General features: G+C 56.4%; 1 protein-coding gene across 4 annotated transcripts in view; it reads right to left on the bottom strand.

Moving 5' to 3' along the window:
• Nucleotides 1–19,212, bottom strand: part of GMDS (GDP-mannose 4,6-dehydratase) — a 435,953-nt gene that overhangs the window by 47,912 nt on the left and 368,829 nt on the right. For 3 of the 4 annotated variants that reach the window (XM_070778494.1, XM_070778495.1, XM_070778497.1), the window contains 2 exons: nt 7,292–7,388; nt 1,646–1,792 (listed from right to left, as the gene is read on the bottom strand). In XM_070778494.1, coding sequence (XP_070634595.1) covers nt 1,646–1,792; nt 7,292–7,388 — 244 coding nt within the window. The remainder of the gene's footprint in view (nt 1–1,645; nt 1,793–7,291; nt 7,389–19,212) is intronic. The other variant, XM_070778496.1, reaches the window with a different exon arrangement.

Genomic DNA, 19,212 nt, shown 5'->3' with positions numbered 1-19,212 from the left:
AGTCTTCTCTTGTGTTGTTGGAAGAGGGTGTTTGTTATGACCAGTGCATTTTCTTGGCAAAACTCTATTAGTCTTTGCCCTGCTTCATTCTGTATTCCAAGACCAAATTTGCCTGTTACTCCAGGTGTTTCTTGACTTCCTACTTTTGCATTCCAGTCCCCTATAATGAAAAGGACATCTTTTTTGGGTGTTAGTTCTTAAAGGTCTTGCAGGTCTTCATAAAACCATTCAACTTCAGCTTCTTCAGCGTTACTGGTTGGGGCATAGACTTGGATTACTGTGATATTGAACGGTTTGCCCTGGAGACGAACAGAGATCATTCTGTTGTTTTTGAGATTGCATACAAGTACTGCATTTCAGACTCTTTTGTTGACCATGATGGCTACTCCATTTCTTCTGAGGGATTCCTGCCCGTAGTAGTAGATATAATGGTCATCTGAATTAAATTCACCCATTCCAGTCCATTTCAGTTTGCTGATTCCTAGAGTGTCGACATTCACTCTCGCCATCTCGTGTTTGACCACTTCCAATTTGCCTTGATTCATGGACCTGACATTCCAGGTTCCTATGCAATATTGCTCTTTACAGCATCGGACCTTGCTTCTATCACCAGTCACATCCACAGCTGGGTATTCTTTTTGCTTCGGCTCCATCCCTTCATTCTTTCTGGAGTTATTTCTCGACTGATCTCCAGTAGCATGTTGGGCATCTACTGACCTAGGGAATTTCTCTTTCAGTATCCTATCATTTTGCCTTTTCATACTGTTCATGGGGTTCTCAAGGCGAGAATACTGGAGTGGTTTGCCATTCCCTTCTCCAGGGAACCACATTCTGTCAGATCTCTCCACCATGACCTGCCCCACGGGCATGGCTTAGTTTCATTGAGTTAGACAAGGCTGTGGTCCTAGTGTGATTAGATTGACTAGTTTTCTGTGAGTATGGTTTCAGTGTGTTTGCCCTCTGATGGCCTCTTGCAACACCTACCGTCTGACTTGGGTTACTCTTACCTTGGGCGTGGGGTATCTCTTCACGGCTGCTCCAGCAAAGCGCAGCCATTGCTCCTTACGTTGGACGAGGGGTATGTCCTCACCGTTGCCCTTCCTGACCTTCAATGTGGGATAGCTCCTCTAGGCCCTCTTGCGCCCTCGCAGCCACGGCTCCTTGGACGTGGGGTTGGTCCTCCCGGCCGCCGCCCCTGGCCTCGGGCCGAGGTCAGGGGCGGCGGCCGGGAGAAGATAGCCCATGCCCCAAGCCCGAGGCCAGGGGCGACGGGTAGGAGGAGCTACCCCACGCCCCTAAGCCTGAGGGATCCCTATAGTGAACCCTAAAAGCTGCAGAGCCTCTCAGCGGCTGGGTGCTGACCTGTTCCTTAGTTTAGGCGTTCTTACACCAGGTTTAGGAGGCGGACACTTCTGACTTACCTGGGAAACCTGCCATGCGTTAGGAACGTGCAGACCAGCATTCCTAATGCAGGTTGACCATTCGTTACACCAACAGGGGTTCCTCTAAAATCTGCACCTTCTTCCCCCCAAAGCTGAATGGCACCGTTCTGATCCAGGTCTAATCATGAACCCTTCAAGGAGCAACAGGAGGAAGTCGGGGGCACTGTGGTAGGGGCACAACTACTATTTCATTAGATACAAACACTCTTGAGGGCTGGGCAGCCAGGGAGGAGCTCAGGCTTCAGGAGGAGTGTCCCCTGCCCGGGGGTCCTGCACGGAGGAGGCCAGGCGGCAGTCCGGCTGAGACTCGAGTGCAGACAGCGAGGTGCACGGCCCTCGTGGGTCCGTCCCTGGAAGGAGAGGGGCAGAGGGGCAGCGCGGTTAAGGAGGGACACAAAGCTTAGGGGGCGGAGCCTGGGAGGGCGGAGCCTGGGAGGGCGGCTTAAGTACGTAAACAGTGGTTCCGAGACATGAACTCCTTATAAACACGAGTGGTGAGAAGGTCAGGGAGTAATTACAAAGAGGAAGCTCCGTCCGAAGCGACGCACTGCTGACAGCATCCACGCCACTGCACCTGGCGGTTACGAGAGGGCGGACGCTGAGCCGGGAGCCCAGCAGCTCCTCTTCTGGTCCTGGCAGAGACGGGGCTCGCCCTTCGTCCGCCAGGCCAGCTTCCTCTTCCCCAGCCCCACAAAGGGCAGGAGGGCGGCAGTGGGGGATGAGGGCCCTGGGGGTCAGAGGACCAGGACTGAGCGATGGGGGGCCTCCAGGGGGGCTGGGGAAGACGGAGCCACGGGGAAGGCAGGGTCCCGCTTCCTGCCGGGGCGGGAGCACAGACTCGGGGAAGAGGGGCCTTTTCAAGACCCCCGCTGCGGCCCGGGGTGGCTCTGGGCGAAGGTCTAACTGGTATTTATACAAGTCCTCTGATGACAGATCAGATTCCTGAGGTCTGGAAAGTGTTACCCTGCATTATTCTAAACAGGGCTACGAGATAGAACAAGCAATTATGGGCCATTTAACTTAACATCATTTACAGAAAAATATTAGGAAAAGTTTGCAGAGGGGACAACTCGACAAGCGTGTGGTAATTTGATTAGAAACAGGCCACATGTTTCTGCTGAAGGAAGGTGTTGTTTTAACTGGCTTTGCCTTCTTTGAAGTTACTGCTTTCCCAGATCTAGATTTTAACTCAGGACTTTTTTCTAATATCTATAAAGAATGGGAATAACATAATGTATCTAGGTAAAGAAAGCAAAAGCCAGTCACAGTGGCGGATGTTGGAAATACCACATCAAGAAAAGTCCATGTTAGAGACAAACAGGACAGGGAGGAAAATCCAGCTCCATCGTCAGTGGGGTTTAAAGATATTTTTTCATGAAAAATAGGTGCTTTCAAATTTGGTCTGTGAATGCATTTCCCATGACATTTCTTAAAGTGCTCTCCAGAAAAAAAAAAAAAAAAAGGCAGTTTTTGGTTTGTTTGTTTCACTGAAAAAAAGAAAATCTTAGCTTTTCTTTAAGTGAACTGACCATTTGGTGTGATTAACAATTGCCATGTTGGGATGAATACTTCTTAATCCAATCTTTGTGAGTTTCCCAAGTTAAAAATTTTCAGACAAAAAGAAAACGTCTTTGTTATTATTTTAAATTAAGTAATAAATCAATGTTAATTTTCTCATATTTACATGATAATTCTATATCCCTGAATCGCTATTGAATTTTCAGAGACAGGGTCAGAAAGGATAAAAATCAAAATAAATAAAGAATAAAGAAATCAAAGCACATAGTAAAGCGTTTGCTAGAGGCCTTGATTGTATCACGTCACTGACTTGTTAGCAGTTAACATGCACAATCCTTCAGCAATGTCAGTCTGTCTTTCCAAAGGCAGTCGGCTTGAGTAACTGACCTGTTATTCCCACCTACACTCCCCACGGCGATGGGGTGTGTGTGTCGTCCATGCTCGATTCTTAGGGTCTAACACAGGGTTTGGCAAATATTTGCTGAAAGAATGACTAACACTAACAGCATCAGTGCTGGGTGTTGTGCTGGGCACCACTGTTCTAATGGGCGGTTTGTGGAACTGATTATTACTTCCACAACAATTCTTTGAAAGAAGCTTGACGATTAACTCCATTTTTAAAGACAGGCAGACAGACGCACGGAGGAGTAGCAGGCTCGAGGTCGCCTGTCCGTGATGGGCAGTTTCTGAACTCAGGCCGCCTGGCCTGCAGCCCAACACTGCTTCTTCCGGGGCACGGACGCCCATCGCCAGGGCTCCGCGTAGCATGCACCCAGAGAGACCAGCAGAGGAGGGGAGCCCAGTCTTCACAGGGCGGTCATCAACCCTGGGAAATGTAAAGCCCAGTTTCCAGAATCAAGTTCACCACCCGAGGCAAACAACTAAACATTCAGGGGAAGCCCAGGGGTGTCCACCGAGAGACCCAGAACAGGACTCCGCTCAGCTCTAAGTGGACGCCAGCATCCTGAGCTCAGACACACACTTTCAGGACTTCCATGCAGAGCGGGAGCGGGACCAAGGAGCCCGCCGCGGTGAGATCAACAGGGGAAGGTCCCCGGCTGGGAGTTCTGCTCCACACAGAACTGCTGGTGGGCTCCCTGGGGCTCATGCTGGGCTCTGCTGGGTAAACAGCCTTCCTTGGTCTGAATCTTATTCACAAAACGACACAGATCTGTGCCTCCCGTTAGTCTTCCTTGCAAACGCTGCTGTTCTGGGGCCTGCCGTGTCCTGACAGCCTGCCCCCATGTTTCCTGTCTGGCATTTCCCCCTGGCAGTCTCTCTGGAAGCAATGGACCCTAAGATGATCTAGTTCTGCGGTTAGCTCTGAGGTGTGCGAGGTGCTGAAGACACAGGACAAAGTGGCCAGGGGAAGGAGCTTTTCTAGAACCTGAGGAGGGAGGAGCCTGTGGCCCCCGAAGATGGACCTGACCACAGACAAGGCAGGCCGCCGCCGGCCCCGGGGGGCTCCACGGCCCCCACGCCCAGTGCTTCTCAGGCCTCGTCCCAGCGACGCCCCCGGCTGCTGGTCAGGGCCCAGACCCAAGTGCAAGCTCGCGCCGCGGCTCTGGGTCTGGTCCCCTTTCACCTGGAGGAACACTGCGCCCGGGGCAGCTCTGCCTCAGCCTGTCAGACTGCTCGGTTCTGGGAAAGCTGCTGTGCTGAGGAATGAGGTGAAAAGTTGAGCCTCACTGCACATGCCCCACGGAGCCCTGAGTGGGGCGGGGAGGACAGGCTCCCGCAGCAGTAACGGGGGCCTGGGGGCGACAGATGGGCGAGAGGAGCCCACGGAGCCTGGTGGCGCCCTCAGGCTCAGACGCCCTCTGTGGACAGACCTGCAGAGCAGGTCCCACCACGGCGTCCGCGGGAACAAAAGGACGGACTGACACGGAGCTTCGGCAGGAAAGATGGCCCACGGGGGCTTCGAAAACCGACTCGTGAGCCCTAGGCTCCTCTGCTCTCTCATGCCATGTCCCCACCAAGCCCCAGGGTCCCCAGGTGAGGCTGACAGCCAAGCTGCTGGTAACGGCCCCCTGGCTTCGGAAAGAAGGCCCGGGGTGACGGTGTCACAGGCGGAGGGCTGGCCCCGTCCACTCCCACTGTGAGATGACAACTCTCGTCGCAAGCTGGGACACAGGCTGCCCGTTTAGGCTCCAGAGATACGCCAGCCTGCGGCGTCTCTGGGCCGGGGGGGCGGCGGGTGTGGGCTCCAGGGCAGGGCCCCCTGCTGCGTCAGCAGGGCTGCCCCGGCCCCTCCCGGCGCACATCCCCTGCCGGCACACCCACTCCCCGGCACAGCGCGCCATTGTTCGCCGCCGTCAGAGGCGCCCCGCCCGGCCGGACAGCCCTGCACACTTCCTCTCCTCGCTGTCCCGCCCAAGTGGACGGGCAACGCCGCCTCTCCTTTGTCTGAAACAAGACCGTCTGACGGGTGATCACCGGAGACACGTTCACTTTCAATCTTCCTTCGCGGGGCTTTCCTGACCTCAGAAAGGTGGCGCGGCAGGCAGGAATTTGGTTCAAAACACAGGTCGAACAGGTTCCAGGGTAACATGTTCACAGTTAACACACATTTCGTTTGGGAACCACCACATTTGAACACCTCTCTCAAGACGCTGCTTTCTATCTCCCCAGGTCCGTCCCTTTAAAACACTGAGTTTCGGCCTGAGTGAAGGTGGCCCATGTTTAAGTGGCAACACCCAGCCAGGAATTCTTACACAGTGGGGGAAGCGGGGCGCTGCGCCCTGACACCAACCGGCTGCTTCTCCAGACAGGAGCCCCTGCACGCAGGGACCACGCACCATCCACCCACCCACCCACCAACCGACACCGACGCCGAGTTTACAGGAGCCCCTGCGCGCAGAGACCACGCACCATCCACCCACCCACCCGCCAACCGGCACCGATGCCGAGTTTACAGGAGCCCCTGCACGCAGAGACCACGCACTATCCACCCACCCACCCACCAACCGGCACCGACGCCGAGTTTACAGGAGCCCCTGCACGCAGGGACCACGCACCATCCACCCACCCACCCACCAACCGGCACCGATGCCGAGTTTACAGGAGCCCCTGCACGCAGAGACCACGCACTATCCACCCACCCACCCACCAACCGGCACCGACGCCGAGTTTACAGGAGCCCCTGCACGCAGAGACCACGCACTATCCACCCACCCACCCACCAACCGGCACCGACGCCGAGTTTACAGGAACCCCTGCGCGCAGGGACCACGCACCATCCACACACCCACCCACCAACTGGCACCGATGCCGAGTTTACAGGAGCCCCTGCACGCAGGGACCACGCACCATCCACCCACCCATCCACCAACCGGCACCGACGCCGAGTTTACAGGAGCCCCTGCACGCAGAGACCACGCACTATCCACCCACCCACCCGCCAACCGGCACCGACGCTGAGTTTACAGGAGCCCCTGCAAGCAGAGACCACGCACCATCCACCCACCCACCTGCCAACCAGCACCTATACCGAGTTTGTTATCGTCTGAGATAGGAAGAGAGTCCTCCTCAAAGAGTTCACAGTTTGGAGAAAAACATGTAAAGAAATGAGTATAACAAGCTGTTATACATGTTATAATATAGTATGTAGAGCGTATACTGTAGATCCAAGAGAAAAAATTGGAAGCTCAGTGATGGTTAGTACACTGGCCAGAAAAGGCTTCACACCCACGACTATACTTGAGCTGAGGCTCAAAAAGGCTCACATGGCTCAGGTTTGTGTGTGTGCATGTGTGTGTGACTGTGTGTGCATGTGTGTGTGTGTGAGTGCACGTGTGTGTGACAGTGTGAATACATGTGGTTGTGTGCATCTGTTCATGCGAGTGTTTGAGTACATGTGTATGCAAGTGAGTGCGTGTGTATGTGACTCAGTACATTTGACTGTGTGTGTGAGTGCATGCGTGTGCATATGAGTGTGTGTGAGAGTGCATGTGAGTGTGTTTGTGAACGTGTGTGGGTGCGTGTGCACTGGGGCCTCCAGACCCTGCAGGTCACGGGGCACTGGGAAGGCGGACATCCCGCAGGTTCTAGGACTCAGCCATCAAGCAGGCCTAACCTTGACGGGCCTGCCTTTGACCGGAGTCTCCATTTCTGAAACCAACCCTTCCCCGGGTATGAGCTACCCCCCGCTCTCCTTTATACAGCAGTGCATCCTGTGCCAAGAATAGCACCCCAAATTCGCCTCCCAGGGCTCTGGTCTGGGTAAGGCGCTAGGGTGGCAGACTGCCCAGCGCGGGGCTGGGCAGCCTGGCCGTGACGTCCAGGGACGACCTCCCAGGAGTGGCCAGTGAAGACACGGCCCAGAGTCTTACCACTTCAGTGGGCCGGTAGTACTTGAGGTCCACAGTCACGTGAATTTTGCCGGTCTCTTTACATCTGCCCACTTCGTTTTCATTCTTCCCTTCCCACCTGGAAAGGAGATAAAGACTTAGTCATCAGCACCTGGTTGCTTGGGAGCACTGGCCAGGGTGCCCGGCGGAGCATGGAAGCGCGTTAACTCAGGAGCGCAGGCCAACGCTAACCCGCAGCCTTAGGGCCTTCCCAGATCCATTTCAAAAGTCAGGGCTTGCCCCGCCTCTTTAGAGACAGTCAGAAGTGAGACCTCAGTGAAGAGATTAGCCAGAATAAGGAATTCAGCAATTTTCAGGGCTCTCAAAGACTGTGCTTCTTTAGACTATCCTTGATAAAGTCAATTATTATGAAGTAATTGCTTCTGTCTCCCCCGCCCCCTTTTTTTTTTTTTTGAGTTTTAGGTGTATTTATTGTAATTTTAACGCATTCCAATTTGGAACAAATTTCAAGTCCTAATTAACTGTTCACATCATCCCAGTATTACATACCAGTCACCTTGCTGTACCCAGGCAGCCACAGGCCCCAGTGACAAATCCCAGTGACAAATCTCCAAAAACTGTAACGACTCGGTCACTTCCTGCTAAGAAAGGGTCTGCCAGCCTCTCCTCCTCTTACTCAGCCGCGAGGCTCTGTGGACTCGTTTTCCTCTGTAAACACCCACAGTCGCCCACCCTTCAGGGTCCCAGGCACAGCCCCCACTGTCACGAGTCCAGGACGCAAGTGTACGCGTTTCAACATTGGCTTCTCGCTGGAGTTCGATTTTACATTCTCACTTTTACAGAAACAAAGACTCTGGCTTAGAGCTGACCTCTGCATTTCCACAAACCAATACTCTAACAACAAAAACATACTATATAATTTTAATTATTTTCACAAATGAAACTTTTTGGCAAAGAAGGGAATACGTTGCAGGGTGACGTTTGACTCCAATACTTGATCTCAGGTCTTTGCTCTATCGGCGGGCAAAGAGTCCTACTACAGGGCAGTCCTGTGCCCCCGACCAGCCACAGGGGGCTTGGAGGGAAGACCAGAGTATCACACTGGCCACTGGGCCACGCGCCTTATAGGTGTCGTTGAAGATGGACAGCAAACGTTGATCGCAGTTGTATTCTGGACAGAGGTCGGGTATCAGAGACATAAAGCGGCATCACAAGCTTTATTTCTGATCGACCATCCGGAGATTCTGTGTTTAAATCACTTTCTGACAGCACGGGGATCACATTTCATCGTTGGAGAAATAATCAGTTTGTGAGGACGCTGGGCTTGCCCACAGACTAAAGGCAAATATGAAAAACATCCCACAACACACAGAGAGTTACAGCAGATTATGTTGAACGAACTGGCATTTTCCATGAATTTTCTATTGATTAACTGACTCAAGAAAGGGTGTTTGGCTATTTACTTATTTGGTTTATTTTCTTACCCTTGCCTAGACTTACTTGGCAGGCTCAGAGCTAAGCCTTTGGAACACTCACCTGGACAAGCTTTAGCCTAAAGGTGCCGTGAGAGGGGAAGCCTGGGACCCCAGGTGGTTGGAGACCAAGCCTCGGCCCTCAGCCGGCATCCACAGCACGGGAGGGTAGCTGCAGACCAAGCCTCAGCCGGCATCCACAGCACGGGAGGGCAGCTGCAGACCAAGCCTCAGCCCTCAGCCAGCGTCCACAGCACGGGAGGCAGCTGGTGAAGTCAAGGTTCCCAAAGATCGCCTATGTAGCTCTAAAGTTGTCGTTTCCGCGGGCCCTCTCTGTGCCCTCTCTGTGGGAGCGTTTCTAGTCAACGAAAGGACAGTTGTTCCTCACGAGCATGTTTTAGTTTTATTTTTGTTCACATTTCACACTCGCAAAGAGAAGCAAGCTCACGTTCCTTCCTGACGCATCTCAGCAAGTGCTCACCCACACGTAACGTGCGCGGGCCACGCTCAAGCGGGAACACGGGCATGCACGACACCACCCCCGCGTGTCTGGACCAGGGGCTGGGGGACTTTTTCTACAGAGCTAGAAACGGACTGTCTCAGACTTTGCCATAAGCTAAGGCTCTGGTACATATTCTTCCTCCTTCTCTTTCCCAATACCATCTTTTTTTTTTTTTTTTTAAACTACCATTTAGAACAGTAGAAACATCCTTGGAGAACAGGAGAACACAGGCCTTGCTGGGGTTCTGGCATGCAGACCAGTCGTCCGCCGGGTCCAGGGGACGAGTCAGGGACACATCCTCAGCCTCAGCCCTGGGAGGGCATCCGGTTCCGTCCACACCAGCGGGCCAACGGTGGGCGTCCGATGCCGTCCACACCGGTGGGCTGACGGCGGGCATCTGGTTCCGTCCACACCGGTGGGCCAACAGCGGGCTTAGGGTGACCTTCCCCGACAACATGGGCTCGCTGGGCTGCGCTGTGGTCCTGGGCCAACATCAGCACTTGTTGCAGCGGCTGAAGTGGGAGCAGCTGGGGAAGGGCCTGCCTGGCAGAACCGAGCAGGCACCTCGGGCGCCTGCAGGGTGAGCTGCCCACACGGAGGTCTCCTCTGCCCCATGCTGCCGGCCGGCCTGGAGGGGCGTCCGTGGCCACAGCTAGGAGCGAAGGGCTCAGAGCAGGACGGAGCCACAGAGCCACTTTCTGGTCTGCTCCAGGCAGAGGCAGAAGCTTCGGCCAAAGGCCAGGAAGCCTTGGGCTGCAACAGTACACGGAGCGCAGCATTCACCAGCGAGACGCAAGGGCAGACCCGCCCTAACAGGTGACTCTGCGCAGAGCGGGCCTGTGCGCGGCTGGTGGGGAGTGAGGATCCCGCTGGTCGGCAGGAGCGCATCCTGCTCGCTGGGATGGCGCTCACCATGTGGGATCCCGCAGACTTGAACGGTGAGGTCAACTGCTGGCTCCTAAGGAGCGCTAAGAGCCCAAGACAGCACTGAGAACAGATCTGAGCGCCACATGGCGAGACGAGGGGCAGCTCACACCTCCCTACCCAGGAGCCCCTCTGAGGAGCAGGCGGGGTGAAGCGAGCAGGGACCCCCAGAACCTACAGGGGTCCCTGCAGGAAGCGCTGCTGGAGCGGGGTGGGTGGGGCCAGGAGGTCGGCAGCAGAGGCCCCGGGTGGCTTGGGAGAGGCAGCAGCTCTGGACGGGAGGCTGGCTGCACCCTCTTCTCGTCCTTCCCGACCCACCTGCAGACATGGGTCAGTCTACAAGGGCTGGACCGTGGAGAGAAGAGATGACCTGCGTCAAGCAGACAGACGAGCACGAAGGACGGGGGAGGAGCCCCGAAAAAAAGCTCACGAGTGGGCAGTGGGTAGGTGGAGCCGGGCAGCCCCAGGTGCTCAGGACGGAGGGGCTCGGTTCCTCCAGAAGCAGGCTGGGGCCCAGACCCCCGGGGCCACATTACCAGGCGGCAGGCTCAGCATTCCTGTGATGGTGGCAGGAGGGACGGCCCTGCGCCCCCGAGGCGGGGTCCCCACGCAGAGAGCACATAGGTGGGCTGGACCTGAGCTCTGGGCACCTTTGGCCCCCAGGGAGTGTGGGGGTCAGGGTACCTCTTTCTAGGAGTGAGGTGGAGGTCAGGCTGGCCCCTTCTGGCGGGGAAGCTAGGGACACCCTCTGGGCTCCATTCTCCAAGCAAACAGCCCTTCAGAGCCCCCAGAGTGACCAGGAGCCCCTGAGCTCTAGGTCCTAGAAACCCCAACCAGCTTTTAGGCCCCCACTTTCAAATATGAGCCAAACACTAAGGCTTGCCAGACACGTGAGGAAAACCACACATATGGAGACAAGAGATCACAAGAGGCAAACTGAAACAGAGCAACTTGGAGGCGACTGAACAAGCGGGAGGTAAGTGAGAGGAGAACAGACGGACAGGTTCCAGGCGCCCCCGAGAAGAGCCGCACAGTGACATGGTCCCAGGGGGCAAAAATAAGACACTGTATAAAATAAGGACGATTTGAAAACAAAAGATGCAGGGATTGGAAAAAATCCAGAAGAATTCAAGAAAAGATTTTGAAGACAAAATTGAGGTAATTTATCAGAAAGTAGAGCAAAAAGACATAGATATGAAAAAGGAAGATAAAATCAGAAGATGGCCTCAAGAGGTCAGTATAATAGGATTTCCAGAAAGAGAGTGAAGGAAATAATTGTCTTCATATAAATGAAGAAAATGGATCAGAGCAGAAGAACAGACATTTCCAGACAGAAAGGGCCCCACCGAGTACCCAGACGCCAGGTGGGACTAGCGGCCCACGGCACAGGGTTTCAGAACATGGGACGGGGTCGGGGGTGGGCTCGGCCTCTGGAAGCAGTGCCTTCCAAGTCCTGAAAGAAGGCTGTTTCCAACCAAGAAATGAACGCCGACCCCTCATTCATGCCGATGACAGAAGAGACATGCTTTCAGATGCTCTGGTCTCAGGAAACCAAACCATGAGGTTTTAAAAAGATGTCGGAAAATAGGGGCTGCCAAGTGTCCACCTGTCCAGGCGGGGTCAGGTGACAAGGTGGCAGAGGGGCCGCTCCAGGCGACACGCCCGGGGGACCCGGGGCTGATGGGGCAGGCGAGGGACGGTCCTACGGGAAACGGGGCAAATGCAGAGAAACACGACCGTCGGTCTACGACGAGTGGGTGCCAGGGGCCCCTGGAGCGCACACGGGGCCCGTCCTGACGCTGCGACGTGTCTGTCACGGCTCTGAGAGATGGGGGGGGGGAGCGCGGGATGCGGGGTGCAAGGGACGGAGCCTCGTCCTGAGCAACAGGCCAGGACAGAAGCCGCAAGTGGAGCAGAGCACAGCCTGGAGTCACAGAAGGGAAAGGCCAGTGACGCGGCGGACGGGCTCCCAGGAAGAGGTGGCAGACACGGGCAGGGCAGAGGCAGACCCCAGACGGCCCAGGCTGGATGGGCTCCCGGGGGCACGGAGAGCGAGCGAAGGGTGGGCCCGGCGGGGACGCCGCACGAGGAGAGCTGGGCCCTGCGCCTCTGCGAGCCGGCACAGGAGGAAGGGCCTCTCGGTGGGAGGACTGGGACGGCCTCGATGCTGGGGAAGGAGCTGAAGGCAGAGGAGGCAGGGACGGTGGTCTGTGCGCACGGAGGCGGCAGCTGGAGCCTCTGGTCCATGGAGCGTCTCCATGGAGCGTCCGTGCCAGATGCGGACGGGGGAAGCGGGATTCCGGAGGGCAGCGCCCGGGGGGCTTCGGGGCGCGAAGGGGGCTCCCAGGGCCCTTGCAGAGTCTCCCCTCCACCCCTCAGCCAGGGTCACTGCCACTGACTCTGGCTCCCGCTGCCACGCCTTGTGAACCAATAACCAACCACAACACAAGGGCTAAACTTTAACCCTCGTGCCTGGGTTCCGGAAGAGGGCTGCCATGGGACTCATCCCCGGGGCTTCCACACCAGGCTGGGTGTGGCACCCAGGCGCACGGTCTGCGGCCTGCATGGGGGGAGGCGTCTGGGGGCCGAGTGGGGAGCGGAGGCCACTGGGGAACGTGAGAGGAGAGCGAGCAGCTTCCCCTCCGTCCCCTCCCCCACTGCAGGCGTCCTCTGCCAGGGGGCGGGGGTAATTATCAGCATCTCCTCTGCATCCCTCATCACCAGCATCACTCAGCTCAGTTCAGTCTCAGTCGAGTCCAACTCTTTGTGACCCCATGGTCTGCAGCACCCCAGGCCTCCCTGTCCATCACCAACTCCCGGAGTCCAGTCAAACTCTTGTCCGTCGAGTCGGTGATGCCATCCAACCATCTCATCCTCTGTCGTCCCCTCTCCTCCTGCCCCCAATCCTTCCCAGCATCAGGGTCTTTTCCAATGAGTCAGCTCTTCACATCAGGTGGCCAAAGTATTGGGGCTTCAGCTTCAGCATCAGTCCTTCCAATGAGTATTCAGGACTGATCTCCTTTGGGATGGACTGGTTGGATCTCCTTGCGTTGAAGGAACTCTCACGAGTATCACTGGCAACTATTAAATGGAGAACAGTGTCCTTTCACACTGTCCTCTGTCAGCTTCATCTGCAGGACCTCTGACGGGGGTGATAGCTCCATGGACAGGGCCCGTGTGGTCCATTCGAGGCCGAATGAGGTGGCTCAAGAGATGAAGTGAGAGAGACTAGGGGCAGCCCCCGCAGCGTGAGCCGAGAGCGGAGGAACACTCAGACCCCCGGAGGCCTTGCTGTGCGCCGCGGGCACCTGCACCGAGGAAGCACCTGGGCAGCGGCCTGATGGGCAGGTGGGTGGTGATCGGGAGGGGAGAGCCTTGAGCCCCTGGGCGTCCCCAGCAGCTCCTCCGCTCCCGGCCGAGATTGCTCGTCTGCCCCCCACCCCCTTGTCCTCGCCACGGGCCCTGCGTGCCGGGCACTGAGCTGAGCCAGGGCTGAGGGCCCAGGTCTCTGTCCTCCAGGGGCCTCTAGCCTGACGGCCACACAGGGCAGCAGAAGAACAGCGGGGCCAGAGGACCAGGCGGCACCCGGCAGGAGCAGCCACGGCCGGGCAGGGCCCCGGGAAGGTCTCCTAGCGGAGACCCCGCAGACAGGCGCGGAGCCCCGGTTCTTGCCCCTCCCCACCACTGCCCACCTGCCCGGAGCAGCCAGGCTGGTCCCGGCCACGGCTGGGCGACTGAGCGGCCTCCGCGCCGGTTCTCAGGCCTCTCCACCACATGGGGCCCTCCTCCTCGGAGCTCCCAGCCTCGTCTCCAGCGGTGACTCCACCTCCCTGCCGACAGCACTCCAATCTCGGTCACGCGGCTGTTACTTCGGAAGTGATGATACAACAGGCTTGCGTGATACCCACATCTGTTTGCATAGATTTGTAAATAATGGCTTCTCCTTATCACTGCATTAAAGCCTGCGCTTCTCAAGGGCAAGCAATGGTCTTGGTTATTTTGGGTGAGTTTGGCTCTGAGAGTAAAAAGGAAGAAGAAAACATGCTGGGAGCACGTGGGTGGAGCACCTGCTCTGTGTTCAGGTCAAAGCCCGTTTCATCAGGTAACTTACAGAGGCAGCAGTCACTCTGAGATCTGATGGATCCCTGGTTAAAGAAAGTAACTGACCTGCTATCCAGAGGATTGCATCAACCGTCCGTGAGAGTTAGCGAGGGCTGCCCCGGCTTCCAAGGCAGACAGCATCAGAGCTGCATGCACTGCTCATTCAAACACCTGCCACTTCAGTCGAAGCTCATATCGCTTTAGCTGCTATATTTTGTTTATTTTTTTAAATGGGTTAAAACCGTAAGTATCTCAGAAGTTCATATAAACATAAAATGAGGACTTAGCTTTCTCAAGTGAGGAGATTCCGTCTCAGCAGTGAGTGGAGGCTGGTAAGCAGGGTCCAGTCTCCACACGGACACTTCGGGAGGAGGCTCGGGTCTGCTCAGAGTGTCTCCTCCAAGTTCTCAAGGGGCCCAACCCATGCCCACTTCTCTCCCAGCTCCACAGAAGACGCCAAGTGACGCTATCTCCACCCCTCAGCATCTGAGAGTTCACTCAACTTGGCTAGACGGTGTGAATGTCAGAGAGGGCAGCCGCAGGCCACCGCGGGGAGCTGGAGCTCCGGGGCGGGGCTGCTGAGAGGAGACGTGGGCCAGCGCGGCCCCAAACATGCGCAAACGTGCGGAACCTTCCAGAGAAAGAAGGCAGACCCCGGACGTTCCTTCGCCTGACTCCGCTCAAGTAGAACCCTAACATACAGGTGAAGAAACTTCCTCAGAAGCAACGCACTGGAAGGGTGGGGTTTTCCCACAGAGCAACTTGACAGTCAAGGTTCAGTACATACAACAGGAGGGCTCACAGCAGACACCCGGCCACGGGACACGGGCTTGCTCCTGGGGCCCTGACACCCGGCCACGGGACACGGGCTCGCCCCTGGGGCCTGACACCCGGACACGGGCTCGCTCCTGGGGCCCTGACGCCCGGACACGGGCTCGCTCCTGGGGCCCTGACACCCGGACACGGGCTCGCTCCTGGGGCCCTGACGCCCGGCCACGGGACACGGGCTCGCCCCTGGGGCCTGACACCCAGACACGGGCTGGCTCCTGGGGCCCTGATGCCCAGACACGGGACACGGGCTCGCCCCTGGGGCCTGACACCCGGACACGGGCTCGCTCCTGGGGCCCTGACGCCCGGACACGGGCTCGCTCCTGGGGCCCTGACACCCGGACACGGGACACGGGCTCGCTCCTGGGGGCCTGACACCCGGCCATGGGACACGGGCTCGCTCCTGGGGCCCTGACACCCGGACACGGGACATGGGCTCGCTCCTGGGGCCCTGACACCCGGCCACGGGACATGGGCTCGCTCCTGGGGCCCTGACACCCGGACACGGGCTCGCTCCTGGAGCTCTGACACCCGGCCACGGGACACGGGCTCGCTCCTGGGGCCCTGACACCCGGACACGGGACACAGGCTCGCTCCTGGGGCCCTGACACCCGGCCACGGGACACGGGCTCGCTCCTGGGGCCTGACACCTGGCCAAGGGACACGGGCTCGCCGCTGGGGCCTGACACCCGGACATGGGACACGGGCTCACCCCTGGGGCCTGACACCCAGACACGGGCTCGCCCCTGGGGCCTGACACCCAGACACGGGACACAGGCTTGCCCCTGGGGCCTGACACCCGGACATGGGCTCGCCCCTGGGGCCCTGACACCCGGACACGGGACACGGGCTCGCCCCTGGGGCCTGACACCCAGACATGGGACATGGGCTCGCTCCTGGGGCCTGACACCTGGACATGGGCTCGCTCCTGGGGCCCTGACACCCGGACGTGGGCTCACTCCTGGGGCCCTGACGCCCGGACACGGGACACGGGCTCGCCCCTGGGGCCTGACACCCGGACACGGGCTCGCTCCTGGGGCCCTGACGCCTGGACACGGGCTCGCTCCTGGGGCCCTGACACCCGGACACGGGACACGGGCTCGCTCCTGGGGGCCTGACACCCAGCCATGGGACACGGGCTCGCTCCTGGGGCCCTGACACCCGGACACAGGACATGGGCTCGCTCCTGGGGCCCTGACACCCGGCCACGGGACACGGGCTCGCTCCTGGGGCCCTGACACCCGGCCACGGGACACGGGCTCGCTCCTGGGGCCCTGACACCCGGACACGGGCTCGCTCCTGGAGCTCTGACACCTGGCCACGGGACACGGGCTCGCTCCTGGGGCCCTGACACCCAGACACGGGACACGGGCTCGCTCCTGGGGCTCTGACACCCGGACACGGGCTCGCTCCTGGAGCTCTGACACCCAGCCACGGGACACGGGCTCGCTCCTGGGGCCCTGACACCCGGACACGGGACACGGGCTCGCTCCTGGGACCCTGACACCCGGCCACGGGACATGGGCTCGCTCCTGGGGCCCTGACACCCGGACACGGGCTCGCTCCTGGAGCTCTGACACCCGGCCACGGGACACGGGCTCGCTCCTGGGACCCTGACACCCGGCCACGGGACATGGGCTCGCTCCTGGGGCCCTGACACCCGGCCACGGGACACGGGCTCGCTCCTGGGGCCCTGACACCCGGACATGGGCTCGCTCCTGGAGCTCTGACACCCGGACACGGGACACGGGCTTGCTCCTGGGGCCCTGACACCCGGACGTGGGCTCACTCCTGGAGCTCTGACACCCGGCCACGGGACACGGGCTCGCTCCTGGGGCCCTGAGACTCAGACACGGGACATGGGCTTGCTCCTGGGACACCCCCAACCCCACCTGCCTGCAGTCCCCTCTGCGTCCTCCGAGCCCAGGGGCCAGAAGCCTCACACACCAACCCCCACCCCGCCTCCCCCGGCCCCATCCCCCGCCCCAAGAAACAATCCCTAATTAGGGGAAGAATGTGCACGAACACAAAATGCTTGTTATCTCAGCCAGGAGGCGTTTAGAAATGAGTTTCTTTTTAAACGTATAATAAGGTTTTCCCTTGTTGTTTTGACTGAAAATATAGATACCATACCGCAAACTATGATAAATATTTCCACTGGCGAAACGCCGCCCCCACCACAGCAGCATGCGGTGGTTTTCTCATGGTTGCAGGCTGTTTCTACAACTCTCCTCTCAAAATTTAACAAGATTAATGACAGAAAATTAGTCAAGACAAGTATTGGCCTGTTTGGTTTATGCATCACTTCAAGTGCAAGAAAAAAGCACTTCCTTTTCACGTTACCTATTACCTAATAAGTAATAAGGGGACAGGGAAGCGAGAGGCAAGACTTAACACCGACAACAACCCCGAGAACACAGCCTCCTCCAAATGCACACGTGTACACACACAGGCACACACACACACACGCATGCACACACATGCACATAGACACATATATACACACAGACACTCACAGACGCATAGATACACACACAGACACAGACACACAGATACACATATACACAAACAGGCACAGAGATACACACATAGACACACACATACACACACTCTCAGGCATTCACATAGATACACACATACCCACACAGATGCACATACCACACTCACACACACGCACTGCACACAGACGCACACTCACACGAGGAGCGCTGCTCTGACCTGGATTACGCATGTGGCTAGGTTTTATTAGCATGAATACTACACATTGAAAAAAATAAGAATTTATATATTTCATCCCCCACAACTTTTGGAGTTTAAGACAATGTCAATAAAATGTGAAACTTTATTCCATAAGAAAATGTAAACAAAAAGCGTACCTATTTTTAGAAAAAAGACGTGAAGTTACCTCCACTGTGGAGCGAAGGGCAGTCACTGTTTCTACAGTATTCACTCTAATAAGAACCTTGGAGGTTTATTCAAAGCAATATGGATTTTGAATTAAAAGGGTATTTAAAAACTCAATCCTGACACAAGAGACCCATGATACATTTGCAAATCACCAAAGAATATGGATAATTTTCTTGAAACATGCACTATCTTCTTTAACAATGAAGTAGAGGGCATGGAGATGATCCAGATGACTCATTTGCCTGCATATTCTCTTATGTCCTCTTGCTTTTTTTTTCACTTATGTTCCAGCTCCCAGCATTGTATTTAAAATGAAAACGCCAACACATCTGCCTTCCTGTTCCTTATCTCTTCTAATGAATGTAATTAGTCTCCTGCACAATGTTTTCATGCAAAACAAATATATAAGTCTGGTAGTTAAGAAAGAAAATGCAGGTGAATTAAAAAATAATGACACCGAAGATGAGTCTATGGAATTTTTGACATAGAACGTGATTCTATGGGTGGAATTTTTGCTCCCCCTTCTACAGTCTGGAAGCATAATCACCTAAAGTCCACTACAAACGGGGATGCTGGTCTTGGGTTTACAAACCTTCACCTTCTCTCGGGATCCAAGGGCCAAATGTTTTAAAGGCAAAGTATTACAGGAAAGCATGTGAAGTGTTTCCCAAAAGATGGGCTCCTGGATTTTCTCCCATTTCCAAGGCTGTTTTTGACAGATTGCCATTAAAAGTTTTGAGGTAAGGGAACTACTATATAAATTAAGTGGCTGGAAGAACTTGACTTCTACACAACTGTGGAACCGAGTCCCCATCAGTTCAGAGATGACTGACATGTTTCTTGGGCTCCCAGGAGACTTCCATCAAAGCCTGGCTCTCCTCTCGCTCTAGAGACCAGGGTTCTGGACCCCCTGGCTCTTGTACCCTGGAGACCCCCATCAGTTCTTGGTCAATCTCTTTCCTACTTTGGAAAAAAAAAAACAGGTAGGGACGCCTCCAGCTGTTCAGAACTCTATGTCTCCCCAAGAGCAATCCAAAGTCACTGGAGGCAGGAACGGGGTGTGCAGAGAGTTTCTTCTGTCTCAATTTATCAGATAATAAACTCAGTCCAATGTCTGTTCAATTCAACTAGCACTTAAGCAATCGCTGGAGGCATGAGGGCAGAAAGAAAAAGAGAAGGAACCAAGCCGGTTGCAGGTGCTCCCTGGA

This window comes from Bos indicus, chromosome 23 (genome assembly GCF_029378745.1).
Source record: "Bos indicus isolate NIAB-ARS_2022 breed Sahiwal x Tharparkar chromosome 23, NIAB-ARS_B.indTharparkar_mat_pri_1.0, whole genome shotgun sequence".
In the NCBI taxonomy this organism is placed as follows: Eukaryota; Metazoa; Chordata; class Mammalia; order Artiodactyla; family Bovidae; genus Bos; species Bos indicus.
Note: the sequence above shows the minus strand (reverse complement) of the source record. Positions and strands in the feature narration are given on the sequence as shown.